Source organism: Oxyura jamaicensis, chromosome 13 (assembly GCF_011077185.1).
Source record: "Oxyura jamaicensis isolate SHBP4307 breed ruddy duck chromosome 13, BPBGC_Ojam_1.0, whole genome shotgun sequence".
Classification (NCBI taxonomy): domain Eukaryota; kingdom Metazoa; phylum Chordata; class Aves; order Anseriformes; family Anatidae; genus Oxyura; species Oxyura jamaicensis.
In genome coordinates, this window is record NC_048905.1 from 18,282,112 (window position 1) to 18,305,174 (window position 23,063).

Below are 23,063 nucleotides of genomic sequence, written 5' to 3' on the forward strand. Positions count from 1 at the left end.
GAAGCAACAAGAAGATTGCTTGACATATTCCAATTACCTGATTCAGCCAGGTATTTCTGTATTTTAGATTATATTTTGGTGGAAGAAAAAATATTAGAACAAAAGAGGTTTCTTATGAGAAAATCTTGTTGAAGGAAAAAAATGCAACTTAAAAGGGGTGCAAACGCCATTTTCCAACTACCAAGGTTACATTCAAATGTTTGCACATGTAGAAATTAAGCACTGCAACCGCAGAACTCAGGTGACAGCTTCTGGGCAATGCAACTACATATGAACCTCGAGAGGTTGGAACAGAACACTTCAGCACAACTCAGGCTTGAGCTTGCTTACATGTAACTGTTGACCATGTATAACAAACACAACACAGAACAACAGGTAAGAGAGTAACAGAAAGAGTTAACTCTTGAACCTTACATTATTAATTATACTGGCATCTACATCTATACATCTTCAAAATAAATTCTCAGCACCCCTTCTACCAAAATGCATGCACGCTGCAAGTACTGGATTCTTGCAACCATGTTGTTAGCTACTTTCTGGATGGAGAGAGCACTGGATGGACAATTTTTGATTGGTACTACAGGGGATGTAATATTAAAAAAAGAAAAATCAAAATACATGCAAGTGCTTATCTGAGACAGATGGTCAAAGATAGATTACAGAAGACAAAAACATCTAATATTCACTGCAATTCATTTGGCAATCTTGTAGAATTAATGGTAAAGTTTTTTTTTTTTTTAATTTTTGAGAGTAGTGCACGAAATAACAAATAGTTTAACTTTAATTTTTGTTGTTATTCAACAACAGTTGTACATTGAGCTTACAAAATATCTATCACGTTGGAAGCAGTTAATGATGGTAGCTAATCTTGTAAAAATACGTAGAATGAATAGAGCCAATTAAGATAATGAGGAAGTGTGTAAAATCTGAAAATTAGTCCCTTAAAAAGGCTTAAAAACGTAGGCAGCTTTCCTCTTGCAATGTTAGTTCCTATCAGATTGCGCCTACATTTAACAAGAAAATATTGTGCCACAGTGAATCATTACTGAAGTCTGAACTCAAGTTGATTTTATTTAATTTCATTAGGCATCTGACATCTAAAGAGCTCATTACAGTGCTGTTCCGTGAATATGTTTAAATAGATTGCATTCAATAGATTATTATATAACAAAACTTGTATGCCTAAACAGCTTCAAATAAAGCTTTTGCTTTTGGAGAGCACAGTAACTACTATTTACACTACATCTAAAATACAAGCAAAGTATTTCAAAGTTATTTCAAACTTACTGGGTCAAATATTGAAAGCTTAGCTCAAAACCTCCTCGAGAAAATATTGTTTTGAAAATCTCTACTAAAGGATTTAGCAATCAGTGCTAGATTACTTTTAGTCTGTTTGATGGGGTAGTATCAGCAGAAGTATATACAAATTAAACACTTTCATGACAAACCACCTTAGTAATAACAAAGAAAAGAGAATTAAAAATGTGATAAAAATAGTTCCTATCAACATAGTTATTAAACAGAAGCTTGGCACGTTCATAAAGAGCGTATGTGCTAACCTGAAGGGTTGATCTTATTAGTGGGACTGTTCAGAGGAGTTTATGAACACAGGAAAATGTTTTATAAAAATGTGTTTGAATTTGCATTTCAGAATACCAAATGGTCGCCTCAGCCTTGTCCCAGGAGAAGTGTGCACATGTGAACTTGTCCTAATGAAGACCTCAGCAAACAAAAGGCGCAAGTTCCCATCACAGAAAGCCTTAACAGAGCAACAATCATCTCCTGTCACACCTCTGCTGGTCATGCGTATTTGACTTTGGTCTTCCTTTCCTACTCTTAATTTATTTCCTCTCCATCAAAAGAGAGACCAGTATGTAAAACACACTCAAAAAGACTTGTTTCTTCTGGCAGACCTCTTATATGTTATTGTACTCCTGGGCAACATAAGCATTGAAAAAATCTTGTTCCTATTCCTTTTTTTTTAAACAGGTGGCTAATGGTATTGACAAGAAGTGAAATGAGAAAAATATTTTTGTTTTGTCAGAAAGAAACAGATCCTCAGCTTTCCTTGTGGCCTTGACTTCTCCCAGAAACGTGCTACGGGATGCTACACATTATGTCCAAGGCTGAGACATTACCTCCTTCTTCTGTAACCCAACTGCTAACTGTGTCTTCAGGTGGGAGCCAGAATAACAAGAACACTTCTAAGTTCCCCAGTTTAATTAAGTAGCCACAACGCTTGAGAGAAAATGAACATTTTGACTTTCTCTCCTAAAAGTTTATCTATGAGGGCTCTAAAGTGTACCAAATACAAAGACAGATATTCAAATACAATAAAAAGACCGCACTTTGTAATTAACGCACACGTCTCTTACCTGGTATTGCCTTTGCCCACTTTACTGCAGCTATAACTTGCCGTCCTCCTAACATGTTGAGAGTTGACAGGATGCGCCAGCTTGAGTCAGGCAGAGTGCTGTCGTAGCCTGAATACAGAACTTCGGGTTCGATCACTTCCAGCAGGGAAACGAGGGTAGGGGTCAGCTGTGGCAGTGATGCGGGAACTACGCTCTTGTTTCCAGGAGTCTCAGAAACATCCCTCGTTCCCGATACATTAGCTTGCTGGATTCCTTTTATCTTCTTCTTTGTTTTTCGAGCTAGGAAAGTTTTGGAAGTCACAGGTTAGATAATGGAAAGTAGCCACACACCGACAAAACGTAACAAAGGAAACACCGCTTCTTCCGGCATTTGTAGGTCACACAACTGAAGCTTTTTAAGCATTTTTTCATAAAATTGTAAATAATTTCACTCCAATGCTAATCAAACCAATCAAAATTAGTTTATTTTACATTTTAATGAAAGTCACATTTATGTTAATGTGTCAATATGTTAAAAGATGTCTGCATGGAGGACAAACACCTGAACCTAGAATTTGTGTTACGTGCGACATTTCGGTAAGACTTCACGTGACAGAATTACACCTGTTTAGAAAATACTCGCAAGAGCGGGCTCTTCATAATTTCCTTACATTAAGAATAGAAACCATACAGAAGGAAGGAAAAATACATTTAATGGCTAAGAAGTTACTCAATCTCTTGAGCCAGGGAAAACTTTTTTTTTGGAAGTGCTGGGCAGGAGTAGATTTTTCTTTTGCCAGCTTCCCTGAATATAAATCTCTGCTGCATAATTAAACCATAAAATTCACATACCAAATAAATAAAACAATACACGGAGATGTTAGCTGTGACCTGGAAGAAGTTGAAGCAACAATTTCATTAGCATATTGTCAATAATAGTCTCCTACTAGGCTTTCAGCCCTCCTGGATGTAGTCTGCTAGAACTGAACACACTATTTAACTGAGACCAGAAGGAATCCAACTCTTCTCCTCCACCTCAACTGGTTGATTGATTCTGTTCTGCAACTTCACAGATACACCAGCAGCACATAAAAGCATCATGTGAAGTGGTTTCACTTTCAAACTTCGTACTGATATAGTCAGAGTCTTTAATCATCAGAAATGTACCAAATCTGTAGCTTAGCAAAATACAATAACCCCTCCTGCCCCCATTTCTCCCACTACTAGGGAACAACCTTCAGAATCTAACCTGGTAAAGGTAACAAATTCGCTATGGACTTTGCATAAACTGATTTTTTTCAGAGGCTTAGGCACTGGCCACACCTGCTGAGATTTTCTTGGCAGAATCGCACAACCACTTCTGTGGAGCAAAGTTTCTTTCTCTTTTTATTACCGTACACTCCCCCCTCCATTATCCCTGTTCTCTAAAGCCAATGAACTGCTTTGACTTAAATTTACATACAGATCCCCACAGCTTAATGCCGACACCTGGTATGGAATATTTCCAGCCCAGGAAGTCTGGTAAAACCATAATCAAAAGAAATATTTGGTAAGATGAAGTGTTATACAAGCATTTGATTAAGTTAAATCTGTAAGGTATCTTACACCTTAAGAGTCCCTTAACAAATGCTGAGCAGAAGCAAACAGCTGTGACCCATGGAAGCACCAGTGATACTACGGGGAACAGAAGAAAAGTTCTGGAGGCAAAACTTCACGCGTAAAAAGAACGTGAAAGAACAAGAGACCTTCAGGGAAATATGATCTGAAACGTTGGCACTGCCATGCGTCTTCTTCAAAATGAAGAAGACAGAAAGTAACATGAATTGCCAAGACTTTAACTATAAAATGCACTATGAAAGGCCAAAAAAGATTTTGAGATGACTTAATATGGGCATAAAAACTAACAATAAATCTTTTCTCTCCCAACACAACAGAAAGAGAAAAGGTGCCAAGGAATGTCTAGGATCAATTAATGATGAAAGTAGGAAATGAAAATTCAAAGAGATAAAGGCTGTAAGACAAAATACCATTATTCTACCGTATAAATCTCTGGTACCTGCAGCTTGATAATTGCACGCTTTTCCAATCCCAACTCAAAAAAATATGTAACAAAAAAAAATATCCCCCAAATGGAGATAAGTAGTGTCAAAACTATGACTGATAAAACAAATTAGATTAGAAAATGATTAAATAACATGGTTTTGGTGTATAAGGATCCATTTTTGTCTCAGTACAAGAGGCGGCAAGAATTAAAAAATGACCATGTGGTATTTTATTATTAAATAAGGTATTTTTCCACCCAATACTTAACAGTGAAATCACTGCTACAGTTTGCTACAGGTACTAGAAATCTCTACATATTCCAACCGAGATAAGACAAATTCATGGAACAAATAAACATGGAACAGTAATTCCTGAACTACAAACCTAAAACAGTGGAAATAAAGGATTTTTTTTTCAGTCTGTTCTCTACTCCATACTGCCTTCCAGCTTTCTCTTCTACCAGTTCTTTTATACTACCAATTCACCACCTGTTCAGCTCTGATATATTGTTGTTTCCACCGTTCTTTCTTTTTCGCTGCTTCACCCTACCTTGGGTTCTAACATTTTTGCTGTGCTGACGACTTTCTAGATTTCTTTTCTCTCCACCACAAAAGCAATTTTTGTCCTTTTCCAACAACCCATATAACAATATCCATCCTCCAGAAAGTCACTGCTCTCTAGGATTCTCTGTGCCAAAACTCAGGAGAGCAAACTATAGTTGGAAGGGATCCAAACTACACGCAGAGGAGCGGTAAGCATCTGATACGTCATTCAATTTTGCCTTTTCTCACCAAAGAAAATCAACTCAACATCTGCTTGAGCCTTTCTTAGACTTTCCTGAGCTATTCTGAGCTTCCTTTCTGCTGTAGTGTTACCCTCGCTTGCTCCCTGCCACACCACCCCAGCAGCCAGGCACCTTCCTGCCTTCCCACCGTGGCACCGGCTCTCGGTGAGCAGGCTGCTCTGCTGTTAGCTGCGACGTGCACGGCTCAGCCCACCGGCAGGGTCTGCAGGGCCAAATCCACCTCCAGTAAGACACGCATTGACAAACTCGCGTACTTTTAAGGTTAATTTCAGGACCCACTGCTGCAGATTTTGGCTGTTAAGCCACACGCACCCTTCCGGCACACAGATCACAACATTGTGTAAACACGCAGAACAACAGTCTCCTTCCCCCGAAGGATGGGATTTACTTGTGAGCAATTCGAGGGGAAGCTTTTCAAACTGTGTTGGGTTCTTTCCTTTGCTTTGAGGGCAGGGGCACATAGGGCCACCTGCAGGGCAGAAAAATTGGTGATTTATTGCCTGAAAGAAGAAGAGCTGGTAAAGATGAGCTAACAAACCAGTCTGAGCAGTACCCATCTCTAATACAGTGCAGCATTTACGTTTTATTGTATTTTCGCTGAAACCAGAACTCTTGCTCATACTTGTATCTGACAAATACATTTTTGACATTTTTATTTTATCTGACAATTCTGATGATACAAGTATCACCCTGATAACTATGCTAGTAAATACTAAATTAATCTCTACAGCTCAAGGAAAAAATATCAAACATGAAATGTAGCTGGCACCAATAAAAATGCTTTATGCCTTTTTACAGCTGCTGCTAAATCTCTGGTTGATGTGGTCTTCAGTTTCTCATTAGCCACCCAGGACTTAGCAGAGGACAAATACGTACCAGTACATTTGTATTTATTTATTATACTATCTTCTCTGGAGATATTCTGACAGACATTTAAGAACAAGAATCCACAGCATAAATAAATATAATTTCCTTTTCTTCAGTTTGAGGATGCAAGTCCCACTCCAATTTTAGATCTACGTCTGGGCATTCCCTCCCATTTGCGGTTTTCAGCATCAAGTCACTTTCCTAAGTAAGAATAGGCAGGCATGACACTTCCCTACAAGACCTCCGTTAGAGTTCTGCTGTCTCAGATTCACTGAAAAAGCAACAAGATATATGTGCTGACAGGAATAAAAAATAACCCGGTTTTGTGTGCATGACTCACTTCTGCTGAACATACTGAGAGATAGAGCAAGTGACTAAGGATAGGAAAGAATAGAAATTTTAGCAATGAAAAACCTCTTAAATTGCATTAACAAGCTCATACACACCATAAAACGCAGTACTTTATACATATTGCAGTGTTTCTCAAACAGTTCAGCTTCATAAACAGCATGACCTTTATTGTCTGGGACTCAAAAAAGGGATTTGAACACTGAAGTTACCTTCAAGGTTCATGCCAGCTTGAAGACATTTCCGGTAGCGGCACGCTGGACAGTTTTTCCTCCGAATTTTGTCGATAATACAATCATTTCTTCCAGCACACAGATAGTTGTGCTGCCCTGCGGTCACAAAAACAAAGAAAATCACCACAAGCCCTACAAATAGAATAGCAGATGAAGTCATTCGTTCTTTCTGTAACATTAGGGATACAGGGACTATACAACATCTTTGCTCACTGTACTTCATTTATTGCAAAGATAACATCAGTATCCATATGATTTCCAGTACCTACACATCTAACAGACTTCTAATAGACAGCAAGGCCAGTACATTTAGGAAGAAATCCTATTTTCAATTTGTTAACACTAGGAAATTCTATTTTTAAAGCTATTTTTTCCTCTTACATGTCTCCAAGCTATGAGAAAGCTCTTAGCTTCTATGGCATGTTTACAGTTTCCCTAAATGACTTCACACAAGATGTAAATAACATTCATAAACTCATTTGGAAAGTATACATTTCAACATATCTACAGATACCTAGAAATAGCTTTCACCATTTTAGAAGTCAAGAAGCTTCCCTTCCTTCTTGTTTAGAGTCTGAAGCAGACAAACTAAGTTTACCGACATCTTTATGGACTCACAGATTCAGAAAAAAATGATCCTAGAAATATGGCAACCTGAAATACATAAATTAAAATAAGCCTATTTCTTTGCTGTTAACAGGGGGCAACAGTAGAGAAGAACGATATCTATTCCTATGAATTTGCATTATTTATATGAACAATTATCCAACAATAACTTTCTTTAGGAAAAGGTGGTACTAAAAGATACATCCTTCTCCCAGCCGGGGTCAAGAAACAGATGTTTCTTTAGGGGGACAAAGCTGCAGCCTTGGCTTTTACATTGTATTTCCAAGTCCTTATAGTGTAACAGGGAGAGGAACAAACTTATCTTCCAAATACTGAGTTGTTAACAACAAAGCCTAACAGTCTTCTTGCCGAAAAAGAGCTTGATTAAAGAACTTGTTTCCAATCACCTGTGAAAATTACGGGTTCACAAGAATCAATTCCCATGGCTTTAGCCAACCTTCTGAGAAGTGTTCCAAATTTCTTGATTTTCCAAGGAAGCCCTGAACATTTTTCTGCATGAACACCCCTATTTTTTTTTTTTTTTAATTTAAGCAAAAAGATGAAGCCTTGCTAAGCCTTGTACAATCTTTGTGTTCTACGGTAAGTTAGTAAATAGACACACTTCATGGTTCTGCTTACCATTACTGGCATACGGATGCATGTAAATACACATAGGCAGATACATGCGCACACAACCTGCAGACCCATGAGTATTTGTACTCTTGTAGAGTACAACTTCATGTCTCAAAGGTGTTCACCTGAGATCATGATTTCACATGGTAAATAATGTTCCTTCATGTGCAGATTTTCCTAAGCCATCCCATTTTTTTTCTAAGAGCTTCGTCTCCATGAAAGTTTTTTTTTTTTTTTTTTTTTACTACTTAGCCATTATTGTCTTTTTTTCAGATGAAAGCTGCATTATTTCTTTGCATTACCTTATATTAAAGCTTTCTTTCCACATGAATATTTTATGAAAAACGATAAGAAGCTGATTTCACCTTCTGCTTCAATTAGTCTGAATGCTACCCAAAAGACATGCCAGTTATACAAAAGGATGCATTTCAGTAATTTTTGATGCTTAAAAAACAGGCAAAGATACTTAACAAACAATATGCTGGTAAAAAAAACATTGGTGGTGAGCAAACTGGGATCGTTCCAAGGGAATTTGCTGCAGATACGAGCATTTTACTGAGAGCCCTGACAACACCGATCGGTGTTGTACTGCCCGCAGCACAAGTATGCCCCTGGGCTCCAACAGGCTGTGAAAACAGGCAGACCAAAAGGTTCTTGGAACAGGCTGGGAATGGAAAAGGCTGAAGAAGCAGCACAATCTGGAGCACAACAGGAGGCAGAGGTGTCGGAGGGAATCTGAGCAGAGGGAAGGTGTGAGGATCTGAAGCAAGATGAAGGAACGGAGGTGGGGAGGAGAGATGAAGATCTGGGTTGGCAGGAGGGTGTGGGTAGCACGCTGGGAGGCGAGGAGGGTTGATGCTGGGACTGGAGGAACTGAAGCATGAGGGCTCTGAAGCACCACGAAAATAAGTGCCAGAACAAGATAGCTTTTGTTATCCTGGCTTCCTGAAGGAAGGATCTTTGTTTGTTTGAGGACCTGGTATAAACACATAGTAGTTGTCCCAGCTTCATCCTTCCTTTTTTCTTCTAGTTCTACTGTTTGGTCCAAGAAATGCACTTTATGTTGATTTTTTAGATACTGATACTTTTTGTTTCTGCAACTATTTCCATCACAGCATACAGGCGTGCAGATAAAGGTGAGAAGAAAGGTTTTCAGGCTAAGGGCTCGATGCCAATGCGCAGAGTTTGCTTGATCTGTACACTAACAGATGCCTGGCAGACGTTAATGAAAAGGATATCGCTGAAACAAATTCTTCCTACATATATTCTTTATAAGAAAAATGCCTATTAAATATACATATGTGCCTTTGCTTCTTAAAGTGAATACTAAAACTCATATATCCTGAAAGAGTTCCTGGAAACATCCATATCTAATCTTATGCATTAAGGTTGGGATAATCTGTGAAACAATAGAAAATGAAGGTGGAGGTAAACCTTGAGGAACTGCAATTTTACAACTACACCCCTGCTTTAGACGTTTAACGGCAATACAGCCGATACAAGACGTGACAAGGTCACGTCACTGACCACATAAATTACTGAACTGCTTTCTTCGTGTATCAATACTGCCATAACCTGTTTAAGCTTCACAACAAGCAAGACTGTCACTGTGACATATATTCAGCTGCCACATAATACTTCTTCTGGGGGATATCCAGTGACCTTCTCTTAGTCCAAGTTACAGATCTGGAGCCTGGCTGCGGGTGGGAGCACAACGCCAGACAGGGCTAGCTGAGAGTCAAGGACAGCCAAAGCAGCTCTGAATTCAAAGACAGCTCCGTGCTTTGTACTTGAGCTGGTATGGTCTCACTACACTTGAGAAACAGCTCCAGCTTGCCACAGAACTCACATCCTTTCCCATCATGGGCAGCAAAACCGCCACACAAACTTGACTTCTCTGATCCCTCTGAGAGAGGCTCTGCATTTCCCTGCAGTTTCCTATTGCATCATTAAGTTCTCTCTTGCTTTGGATGAGTTGGGAACTCAGAGAAACACTTCTGCAGGACCGAGTGCCAATATATATTTGTCAAACACAGCCCGGACTCTTCTCAAGTGAAATCAAACTTGCAAAAACGTTAGCAAAAAATGGTAGTCTGAGTCACTTCAAAATATCCAGCTAATGACTGCATGAAAAAGGCACGGGACAGGAAACCCTGTAAGAGGTTGCAACTGGGAGTTACATAACTTCACCATACAGGAATTGCTATCTTTCAGCGAGACTGAGAATACAGTCTGCAATTTTTCCTTCTCTCTCTGATACTGAAGTGAAGAGTCAGGCACTGAGCTACAACCTAGTTTGTTATCCAATGTCTATGCACACAGTCCAGCCATCACAGACAGTTTGTTCTGCTATACCACTACAGACTCACATTTAGTTTTCCATCACCTCTATTTTCTTCCTGCGGTTACAGAGAATCCAACCCCCCACACATTTCTGTTAGGTACCCCTGCATGTATCGCACATGGACACGTGTACAATCAGTATCGGTGATAGTTGTACAGTTTTTCCTACCATAACCTTGCACAGGAGAGAGATCAGATTTCATGTACAGCATTATACACGAAACAGCTAACATGAAACTCAAAATCAAAAACTTTATGAATTTAATGCACAGACATGTATCTGCGCGTAAATAGGACAAACAAACAAAAACAAGAGTGAAAGAAAGGAAACAAACAAAAAGCTAAGATAACAATGCATCCTTTTACACTGGGAGTGAATGGGAGCATTTTATAAATGTAAATAGAATCTATGCTTCAGATAATCACACCATTATCAATGTTACTATGAAAAGCACTGATATAATGGATGGGGTTTTCCAGTAGGAGTCTAACAACAACAAGGATTCCAGTAAGATTAACTAGCCTGGATTTGGCCACTCTAATATGTAATTGGATTTTATATTTTTAAACAGGAAATTAATCATACCACTTATCACAGATCATATAATCAAAACATCTTACCTTCCACAGCTCTTTTGAAGAACACTTTGCAGCTGCCACAAGTAAGAACACCGTAATGACACCCAGAGGCCTCATCGGAGCAAACAAGACAAAGCTTGGGAGGTGGTCCCGTAGTTGCTGAGGTTGTGGATGGAGAAGAGCTTACATCTGATCTTATTCCAGGGCTAGAAAAAAAGGTGTCAAAATAATTGTACTGAAGATTTGTGGAATACCGGCAAATATAATACTCATAACAGCGAGAAATGGACTGCACTTAGCTTCCAGTACAGCTCTCCACACAAACTCTACTGGCCTTGGAAACAGTTAACCGCTGATTTTTGTAACGCGCAAGTAAAGCTGTAAGGATTTTTTACTGCCTGTTTGACTACGTCAACATTACTTCCCTTACCCATCTCTGAAGCCAAGTTTCCTGCGCGGTGATCCTGGTCTATAAAATTGACCCTTACAGTACCCTCCTATTCCATGCGGTTTTCAGTACGGTTACACTCCCTGCAGCCTGCTTTAAGCCCTACAAGAGCTCCCTTTGCACTAGTTTTGTACCGGGACACTCTATACAAGAAACTGTGCAAATTAGGTCATATTTATGTGCATTTATAGTAACAAATGATCCTTTCACTCAGCATATTAGGGAAATAATATATATTCTTAATTTCAGGATCTGGTTTTCCTATATAAACACACAGGCCATCTCCAAGTGAGGGGTTAGTTCTTTAACAAAAAACCATCATTACAACAAGAAACAGTCCATCACAATCACCTTCGCGCTGCTTCTGATCGTGGGGCTGAAGCACCGATGGTTCTGCCAAGGTTCAGAGCCTCACCTTACTCAGCACGAGTCAGGCACACCGGCAAGGCCTGACACCTTTCTTGTTTCGGGCTGCCACGACACCGTAACGCCTTAGGGAGTATAAGGCCCATTTTGTTGAGTTTGTTTTCACAAAACTGTAGAACTTCTAACTGAAATTTCTGTATTGTATGCTTAACTTAAAGTGAATTTAGAATTTTCTCCGATAGGGTTCTGGCCACATTTATTTTATGCTGTTGGTGCCCTTACTCAGAAACACGTTCCTTCATGTGGACTTAAAATTTCCGAGAGGGCTGGCTTGTAAAGAGAAAATGCCTTTTCCTCTCCCCAAGGAAACCTGAATAGATTTGGTCACACATTTAAAAAGAAAATATGGTTCTCAAACATTCACAAAAAAAACGTAAATTCCAGGCCAAATTAAACCACTCCAACACTTCGATGTCCCATCGCAGCGCCTCGCTGACCGCGGCATGAGCACCGGGCAGGAGCCAGCGGTGAAGCAGGAGCAAGCAGCAGGAATGCAACCACCCAGACGCAGAAGGATGAAAAGCCAGACCAGAACAAGCACACCTGCACAGTTCCTGCTTGGATGCATATGGAACCAGATGGCAAAGTGAAAATTGCTTAAGGAAAGAAAGTGAACCCACCAAAATCCAACCAAACCAGAGTCTGAGGCGTAGCAGGGGGCAGGTGGCCTGCATCTAAGGCAGAGCAGAGAGGGAGAGCACAAGCAGAAGCTGGTCAGGAGCACAGCAGCAGCCAGGACACGCTGGAATAACTGGTACAGGGGCCGATGGACAGAAATCAGGCTAAAAGAGGATTAAGGCTGCAACGAGGGGTGGAGTGAAGGCTTCAGTAAGGAAGACTGGCAGTGGGAATGAGGTAGAACCAGCCAACCTGGAGGAAACGGGAAGAAAAACGCCCTCCCAGGAAGTAACAGCTCTTCCCAGAACTGGGAGAAGAACTCAGATCTGTCACGAGTCCTCTGCTTTCAGCCATCAGTGAATTGCAGCAACACTTCCTCTACAGCATTACTCTAGAAAGACGCTGGCAACTGTCATCACCATCATTAGGTAGGCTGTCAGCTCAGTGACACTCATCAATAGATTATAATCCTGTTTATGACCCATATGATGGCTTTTCTATGTTATCTAATTAATTTGCCTTTTCTCAAGGAATAGAAAACTGTAATAAAATATTGAGGTTGCACAATCAAGCATTCAACATCCAAGTAATGGCAGAACGTAATTCATCCCGGTTACGTTTATTTGATGTCCTTACAAACGCACGCATTTAATTACACACCCATCCTGGTTTTTACTCGGCATGCCTGCTTTCCTCAGCACAGAGGCACTCTAGGAATGAGCAACTTAATGATGGAAGCAGCCTTTGCAAGGCCCTGCTCCTCACAGGAGGAAACTGGCTGGAAGCTACTGGCCACAGGTCTGCAGGGAAAGAAACCTCACGGGTAAGGAAGCTGAGGACTCAGATCTATTTCTGCTTCTTATTACTGAGCTGTGTGTGTGCATTGGATTAACACACAGCAAAGTTTCTCGTAACAGGCAGTTGGCATGTTCCCTGCCTTCCTAATGGACGGCCTGAGCATCTTTCCACGTATAGTTTTTGAAGACAGCTAATTTAGACACAGAAATTAAGCTCTTCATACCTTGTGAATTTATGACAAAAGCATTTTCAAGAAAACATTTACCACCTGTTACAGCAACTACAGTAGTGCCAAACATACTCTACTGATTTTTTTCAACCATCTTTAATGTTTAATAGGGCTCATGTTTTGCACAAGTATCATAGAAAATGTAATATGATAAAGGAAACAGATGATACAACAAAACTAAAAATAAATTATTACGCATTGATTAATAAAGCAGTAGCCAGCAATCTAATCTGGGCTCCTGGCATATCTTTTCAAGCTGGCACTATCAGATAAGGCCAGTATTTACTAACGGGGTGGAAATCTGCCAGACACCGGCTGTCCCTTGGTTGTGCAAAACACAACTTGGCTTGCCTGAGGCATGGCGAGCAGGGTGGATCGCGGCGCTAAGGACTCGTGCGAGAGCTTTACAGATCCGATCGCCAGCCGAAGTGAACATTTACTAACCAGAATGGCCCTGTACCTGAAACAAACTGGTCTGAGGTTTAACATCAATCTTTTACGTGTAAAGTTATAGGATGAAGTAGTAAAAGACAAGTAACTGCTTCCGAAGTGGTTGTGTCTCTCTGCCCAAGACATGGGACAAATTCCATCTGAGATAATATAATAATCAGTACGTTGCCTTTTGGTTATTTGCAGAAGTGTTTTAAGACTCAACAAAAGCCCAATAAACTACCATTCTCAACTAAACAAAAAAAAATAAACAAGCCCAAGTGAGAGAGGAAAAACTTCCCAAATTGTAATGGTTCCAAATTCATAAAAACTTTAATTTTGGGGGGGAGGCAAGGTGTTCGTTAATTAAGGGTACTGAGCTCCGCTCTCGTGTGCTTTCAGAAATCACTTACACCTAAGCTAGGTTTATTTGTTTGTACTTATAGCTACATTTGTTGATTGTTTCCCATCACGGAGACGCATGGAGGGAAAATGAGAAGACGAAGAGCAGAAGATGCAGCTACATAAACTAGCCCTGCAGAAATCACCTTGTTTAACTAAGGCCATTTCTCCGTTAATCATTCACCACAGACTTTCAAACCCGGCTCAAGGTTCAAACTTGATTAAAGACGGGTGTGGTGAAGTTAACGGCGGCGTGAGATTCTTGTTCCAGCAGCCCCCCTTCCACCGATGGTTTCACCGTGCCGGGCGGCGGGGCACGGCGGCGTTCCCCCGGGGGCGGCACGCGGAGCTCCCTGCCGCCAGGTGGGCGCAGCGGGTCGGGAATGCAGACAACAACAGTCTCCTGGCACGGTTATCAGAGCCGGGACACCAGATACAGGCGATCAGGGAACTGACAGCCCTGTAATTAACGGGAAAAGTTTGAGCAGAAAGACGCGGCAGAAAGCTACCGGTCTTCTGAAGAAACCTTCCTTCAGAGCACTTGGTCATTAGTGGTGAAAAGATCTGCTTTTTTCCCCGTTTCTGCCTTCTTCTGTCTTAACTGTGACCATAACATCTCCCTGGTACCACACAGAATATACACCCCTATGCACGCTAAACGTGCTAACAATCTCCAGTGAGACATGAAGACACGAATACTTCCAGCAACCAGAATGCTGAGGCACGTACAATCAGCATACGACCCTCTATCAGTGAAGCTTCGGACCATCCCCTTCCCCACCTTCTGCCCTGAGCCCACGGCAGCACCAGCACGCCCCACGCGCGTGCAGCAGCACCACAAGCACGGGCACCGCACCACGAGGCCGCGGCCTCGCCACGAGATGCCTCCTGGCACCCTTTCAGCCCCTCCGGACACAGCCGAGTCTGGGCGCGCACCCTCAGCTCTGGGACAGGGCAGCACGGCCGGCCGTGGCCAGCTGTAAAGGGCGCGTTCGTTTTTAAATGTGCAGTGAAGTTATCGCGAACGGCACGCTACGTGCAATGAGAAAAGCACTCTGATAACAGGTTAAGACCCGATGCATTTAAGGGAAGCAGCCGTAAGGCAACAGGAGAAGGAACATCTCAGGAAACCTGCGGGGCTGCTAGGCAAAGCAGCAGCTGTCAGCTCAGCAGTTTTCACCTTCAAAAAAAAAAACAAACCCCAAAGCAACCAACCCCCCCAACAACCCTACCCTGCAGAGAGGTTCAGAGGAAACAGGTAATAGGAGGTTTTTGAGATGCACAGACAGCTAAGCTGCTGCCCGGTGCTATTATAAATTGCAAAACCAGAACACCTGCAACTGGCTCCTACAGCCTCTGAAACCTCTACGGACATTTCATTCATGTCCAATTGCCAGCTATTAGGAAAAAAATGGATGAAATATGTAAAGGCTGGAAGGAAGCGGCTGAGTGATCGATGTATTTAGGTTCAAAGCAGTGCAGATAAGACTGTTTTGTTCTTTCTCCTCATGTAAGACTTCACACGAGTCGCATTCACTACACAATAAATCTGGACCACAACACAATGGGTGCTCTGAGTCCTGGTTCTCCAGAAAAAGTCAACTTCTTATTTAAATACCATCTGCTTAATAGCGAGTTACTTATCCATGTAAGTAGCACCACCAAATAACAGTAAAGAAACAATTTTCAATGTCACTGCCATCTGGGCCTCTTTCTTATCTTCCAGCAATGAGAACAATGTAAACATTCGGCTGCATACACCAACTGATTACATTTTTTGAATTGCTTACTTATTTCTTTATTAACTAGAGAATTGCTAATTATTTTTGATACCCTCTCCAGCAGGAAAATCGTTTTCAGAGCAGGCTGAAAAAAATTGTTGAGCAACTTTATGGAGGCTACCAGGCCACATTATTAAAAGCGTATTTGCCAATTGAAAATAATTTCAAAAATGTATTTTTTTAATCCTTTTTTTTGTAATATTAAATACTCCACTTACAAAAATATCGCATTAGTGCTGATTTTCATTTCCTAATTCCCAGGGCGTAGTACTAGGTTGTACAGAGCTTGCACGATCGAAGGAAAAAAAGGCAGGGGTCCTGTCCACACCGACCAGCTGCCACTGCCGTCCCTTGCACAGTCGGCTGGAGAGCATCCACAGGACCCTCAGGCTTAAGAGACTCCCCTGCCAAGCCAGGGTCTCTGTGGCAAAACAGGGACAGACTCCAGACTCCCCACCACAGCCCTCCAGAGCACCACAGGTCACAGTGGTCTCTTCTGTCTCACGTAACTTACTCGTTTAAGTTTAGAGACCGAAAATTGGTATGAAATCGTAAAAACCAGTGATTTCCTCCCAGGCTGTCTGCAGCCTCTACCTAGATACACGTCCTGTGCTTCATCTGGCAACCACTGAGTGTGCACAGAGCTCAAACGCTGTCCGTGGATATTAAGTTCATTTTACCTCCAAGTCAAAGGCACCACGGTGTGCTGATCCCCACATCCCCATGACCACCTCACTGTGTACACACACAAACCACTCTCCCGGTAACATTTATACAGAACCTACATATTCTTAAGCTTTCCTTCCCAGCTTGTATTTTAAAAAAAGCAACGGATCTGCTTTGGTAGAAGTAGCGCACATTGCCAGTGATGCCATAATAAATTAAAAACCTACTACAGATTACAGTATTTACCCAAAGTCTGAACAAAAGCATCCCGTATTACTGTTTTATAGCCCCTTTGAAAGCCAAGATGATTAACACAATTTCCTTTATCACTCACTCAGATAAAAACCGTATCACGAGTCGATAAACCAGGAAACCAGATTCTGGACTTACGGTCTGCCTTTGTGTACCTGCCTGCGCCACGACCCGCTGCCAAGGCTGCTCGGGGGGAAGACGTGTCCGAAGCTGCTTCAGGAGCGATCGCTGGAGCTCGCTGCCGAGCAATGCTCGCTGCAGCATTTTTGACCAAACCGGCGGGTATCACCATGCATCCTCCATGCTACCTCTACATGAGGATACATTTTATAGCCAACTCGTAATGAAGTACTGGGACTATAATTCACACACACACAAAAAATAAGGTATGAGATGTACCTGAAGCAGCAAAGCCTTACAATTAGCCTCTACGTTGACAGAACCACATACATTTCACTATTCCCCTAACACAGCTAAAACAGACCGTGTGATTCACTGCTTTGTATGAAGTTGTCTCAAACACTGTAAACATTTTTGCTCCTGTTCCAACAACCAAGTATCAAGACCGAGTTCCAACCAAGAACGTGGACTCGGGTCTCACCGAGGAAAGACCTTACAAATACCCATTAGAAAAGATTTTTTTCAAAGTAGCAAGTGTGGATTTACTCAAACCCCGAGCGGGTCCCTTCCTGCAAGGCTACACTGAACCACCCAACGTTTCCGTCTCTGCACAGTCCAGAGGTCTTGCAGAGAGCCTGACTCGCAAACCTGAACTCTGTTTGCAGTAAATCCATGAAGAAATGGTATTTATTTGATTAGAAAAACCAGCACAGTCTGCCGACACAGCACCGCTACCTTCTCCCAGGCTGCCTCGAGCACGTCTCACGGCCCATGGCTGGCACCAAAGCAGAGGACAGCTGCTGGAGAAGTGCCACAGACAACCCACCACCACGCTCTAGTTGACAAAGTCAGCCGCTAGATATATTGATCTGTATGGATTTAGGAGAGCTTCAATGACAGAAGCGCGCTGTTAAGAGGAGGCTTCTCCAGAGCCTGTTTCTCCACCTTTTCAGAGGCAGCAGGGACCATCGCTAAGCATCCATCCCTGCTCCGTTCCTATAAACCACACTTAAATAAAGAGCAACCCTGAGAGTAGAGGCAAATACCAACGGCATATTAACAGAAGATCTTTTGTGCAGATTCCTGATACAGCGCAAGGGAAATAACACAACGCAGTCAGATGGTACAGGCTCCCGATGGGCATCGGGCTGCTTCATCTCGGTAACGACCCTACAAGATTTCCCTGGTCTGGGGACAACGATCCCCCCTAGGTGGCTCGTGCTGCCCCTGCCAGGTGCTCAGCGGGGCGCTCAGCACAGCGCCCGGCACAGCCCCTTGCACCAAAGCCATCGCGTCTCCCCGCTCCGAAATGGCGTCTGCTACCATTTTAGAGCTCACACAGGAGTGAGAAAGAAACACTAACGCAAGTGAGTGACGTGATTTTTTTTTTTTTTGGATATTCTCCAGAACGTAAAGGTTTCAAGGGCACAGGCAAAGCTTTCTTGGAATGGATAAATGGTAATTGATGTTGCAGCTGCAACCTTAGCTAGAGCTCACGGGATTTCAAATGCACTGTAGCCTTAAAGTATTTATGACCAGAATATGATAATTAAATTATGCGTTCAAAACTTTCACATTTATTACTGGGCACCAGCAAAGCAGCCAAGACGTCCTGCCTTCAAGGGCAGAACTACATTTCTATACGAATGAATTGTACATATTTTCCAAAGGTGTTGATATATTTGGTTTTCATTACTTTTGTTGTTCTTTCATGACTTCCTTAAATAAAGAGGCAGTGTAAAATAACAAGACAAGCTAGTACCTTTGGATTTCAGTAAAGCCTTTACATAAGAATATGGAATCAAATGCTAATACGCCATCCTAATTCTTTATGCTTAGGTGGATAACAAAATATGCATTACATCTTCATATAGTTTTATAGATGGTTGTAGATCATCTAAAAACCTTGTTTTCAGGAATTCTGTCTTGCAGAAACATCCAGCTTCATACGCACACATATGCACACTGTGTTTAGAACCTAAGGTGCAAGCAGGTGTCTGCAGAAGGGGACCGTGCTTAGCAAGACCGCAGGACTAATCTGCAGCAAGTAGAAGAAAGCTCAAAAATCGACTCGGAATTTGCTTTATAAAAATGTATTCTGATCTTAAACACAACATGAAATTGTTTCTAGTCCACTTGATCTCTGAATGCAGCAAGCTGTTTCTGAGCTCACCAGCCACAGAGCGATGTTTTACCTCTGTGACACTTCCTTGGAAGCAGTTCAGCTTTTCAATATTAAAACACCAAACCTTGCAAACAAACCAACAGTCAACGTACCCGCCAAAGAAGTATTATCTGAACAGATGTCCTTTAACATACTAATTTCATTGCTGGTACACAGAATTCAACAAGACAGGATACTTGCACAGAGATATTTTGGTTTTAGACCAGACCACGGAACTCGACTGTGTCACGTTTTACCTTATCCTACAGAGTCACAATACGTCTGAAAAGTATTTCACTCAAGATATCTCTGAGAAGCATTTTACTCCAGAGGAATCGAACTGAAAATATCGAGCAGGGCTTGTTCTGTTAATGACCTCGTATGAGCTACGTACATATTGCTCAACTTTTCTTAATGTGAGCGCTTCTGTCAATCACAGGGCTGCGGTCACAAGCTGCCAAAATGATGTTGCTAGGAAAAAAGGCAGGACATCTGGAAAGCTGACTGCAACGTACATGGAAAAATATTAACGGCGCTGTATGAAATGCAGCAAAAGGCTGAAGTAGGCTTCAAGAGTCACAGAGCAGATATTTTAAAAGCTGCAAGATAATACTTGCATAGCATCGATTGATTCATAAAGCTATAAATAAATTTATTTGGTCATTAGAAAGTTCATTTGTGCTATTTTAGGAAAAAAACAAGACTTTTGGTGCCAGTGTAACCCTTTAACAGTAATCCTGACTCCAATGTTATGAGTGCGCGTACGCAGCGCTATTCACCACAGCCTGTGCTTTAACAGCTCTGTGTAATCATCTTCTGCTTTGCTGGAAGAACAAACAACAAACACAAATGCATTAGAAACAAAACCTGAACTTTTCTAAGAAGGGAAAAATGGAAATAAGGCGAGTGAAGCAGAAAGGAATTTTTCTTCATTAATTCTTTCTACAGAAATTAAAGCAATTTGAAAGTAGAACCAATACCAGAAGAACACCAGGACGGTACATTTTTCAGGGCATAGACTACATTTCCTTGCCAGTCCGTATGAACCATTGCACAATGTGTCTTTACTCTTGGCATAGACTTTCAGGCTCTTCTGTCAACAAAAATAATACATTTACATGCAGACCAGTTTATTATGGAGCATTAACCAATGTGTTACATTCTGGGCTCTGCTTCAGTGAAAATATATGAAGAAGAGGGACAGGGCCGCGTGCCAATTTTAGGCTTTGGCCTCAGTCCATTTGATGTGGATCCAGGATGACTTGGTTGACTGTTGAGTCATAGGTTGTTCAAATGACATTATTTTACATTTGACTAGTTATTGTTCTTTAAACTTTGAACAGGAGTCCAGAAGCTCAAAAAACCCCAGTGAAACAAACAAAAAAAAAGGAAAAAAAAGCAGAGCTTAAACAAGATTCTTGAGGAAGAAAAATGCTCTCCTTAAATGACATCTATGTTTAGCAAAGACAGCCCAAAAATAAAAACACCAAGCATTCATCTCAGAATTAAAAAAACTTTTGTTATATTACAAAATACCTGTAATGAGCAATATGAACTTCAGAAATACTGAAACTGCTCAGAGACATCCCCCTGCCCCTACCAGCGTAAAAATGGGAAGGAGAAGCAAACTTTTTTCTGTCCAATAAGATAAAATTGGTGAGCAAAATAAGTACCGTATTTTTAACTGACATGACAATAATATTGGTTTACATTTAAAAAACATAGAAGGGTTTCACATGGATGTGATCAGAACTGAATGCCTTATATAAGCTGCATTGCATGAAACAACAGAAATTTTTAGTGAACGCTGATTCCTCCCTTATTTTCAATATTCTTCGACTCCACTTTACCCCTATGTCAGATAGCAGGTATGTTTTCAGTAGGTTTTGATCCCCTGCAAAGAACATCACTTAATATACAAATTCAATGTTTTATTAGCTGTCTTCAGAAAACTGGTCTGCAGCTACAGAAACAGGAAGAACTGCAGCCTGTCGTTATAAGAGCAATGCAGCACGCTGCACAGGAGCATGAAGAGCCTGCCTCTGCTACAATAATCAGGGTATGAGGGTATCAGCTCTTGCAGCTTCCAAGAGCATGACAAAACAAACATTAACAACATGGTACCTGGGTGCTCTGCTGCAAGACAAAAATACTTCTGGGGACTTTCAGACCTTACTTACAGCTGAGGACGACTGAGATGTTCTTCACAGTGCTAAAGGCCAGAACTGAAGCTTAGTGCCAACAGGGCATGGAGAAAGGTGTCTGGTGCTGGCCCAGGCGTGTGGACCCCGCTACACACAGTCACAAGCAGTAACTGCACTTGAAAGGGTAAAGATCCTTTTGTACCACATTAGAGAAAGAACAGTAATTCAGGTAGGCAAGATAAGGAACAGACTGAAAAATTGTTGTGACTTAAAAATCAGGAAGTTGCTGAAGGGCAAAGTGCCACGATGTCACGCTGCTGAGCTCCCCAGGGGACAGGCCGAGTCCTCCCACTCCATGAACACTGCCAAAAAGTTTTCTTTCATATGTAAGGCTTCGTTTTTGATGCATTTTACTCTTCATCTCCAGACCTGTGTGTAAGTACACGTGAGAGCTTAAAAGTAATCAAGCATGTCCAAAAGGTATTTTCCAGAGCCTTATAAGCTTTTTAATGCCTTTAACAAAATAATTGTATTTCATTTCAGCCGGCCTGTGACAGCTTTGATGCAAAGAACACATACAAAAGCACTCTTCCCCTCACAGGAACAGGAAGGAAGGTATGTGCTACATGTGCTTACTGCAGCAGAATCAGCCATCTCAACTTTTGTTAGTATTTTCAGGAGGACAAGCAACAAGTACCACCATAGACTTGTAAGATGTGCATAGCTATTTTATGCCACTTTCATGGCACTTTCAAGTCGACTTTTTATTGGCTTGCCTGCTGTAGCACTATAATTACTTTTGTCAACACTGTTAAGCAATTACAGATATAATTTCTGCTATAGGATGCATGCTCAGTGGGTTATTATCTGCTGTTAATTCCACTTGGCATCCATCTCACACTCAGACTATCAAGATATCTCACCATGTCTCTCCTGTTGCACACTCCTGGACTCCAAAAGCATTTCTCGTCTTGGATTTTTATGTTTTTGCCAGTACTTTTAGGTCTTGCCTTCCATCTCTCTCCTGGATTTCTCGTTTTATTTTATGCACATTCATATTATTTTATCCACATTCCTAAGTCCTCTTCCTCTACCCCTCCCCTTCAGATGAAGGAAACTATTCCTTCCCTGTTTAACCTCACATGGTTTCCTGGCCACATTGTTCATCTATGCCTCTTTGTGTATTTTCTCTTCCTGAGCAGCACTGGCAACTCCTCCCAGTTTAAACTCCATCTGTGGATTCCATTAGCAGGCTGTTTACCCCGCTCACATAACCACCCCGAAGGTGACTACTGAGGTGATCTTAGAGGCTGTTACAGACCTATCGTCACAGTCTCTTCTCTCTGTGCCTTAAGCCCAGCTCTGTGCTTCGATAATTCACTATTTCCAGTTTGAAATGGTGGGAATGCCAACATTCTTTTGGAAAATTACTAAAGACTTTCCTGGTGGGAAACCTTATTTTTCCCCCTTTCCTGAATTTCAGAGTTCGTTACATGCACTCTTATAAAGATCCTAGCGACAACGACAGATCAATGTGTACAGCACATCACTACCCACCGTTATCATTACCTTTCGCTAACAATGTAGTCACTCTGACTTGGCAGTAGAATTGGTCACGATACCTCAAAGAGAAGAATTTAGCTGACTGTAATGAAGCACGGTCGTTGTTCAAGATTTACTTCACGTACTACGTATTTGCCAGACCAAAATCTGGCAAAGCCAAAGACACAGGCGGGGAGCAAAAAAGGCAGGTTTGCCTGCCAGTTCCTTCACAC

The 23,063-nt window shown here is 41.5% G+C and overlaps 1 protein-coding gene across 1 annotated transcript in view; it reads right to left on the bottom strand.

Annotated features, from left to right (window-relative positions):
- Window positions 1-23,063, bottom strand: part of NR3C1 (nuclear receptor subfamily 3 group C member 1) — a 65,538-nt gene that overhangs the window by 15,574 nt on the left and 26,901 nt on the right. The window contains exons 3-5 of the mRNA XM_035338441.1: window positions 10,854-11,017; window positions 6,630-6,746; window positions 2,376-2,654 (exon numbers count right to left, since the gene is read on the bottom strand). Coding sequence (XP_035194332.1) covers window positions 2,376-2,654; window positions 6,630-6,746; window positions 10,854-11,017 — 560 coding nt within the window. The remainder of the gene's footprint in view (window positions 1-2,375; window positions 2,655-6,629; window positions 6,747-10,853; window positions 11,018-23,063) is intronic.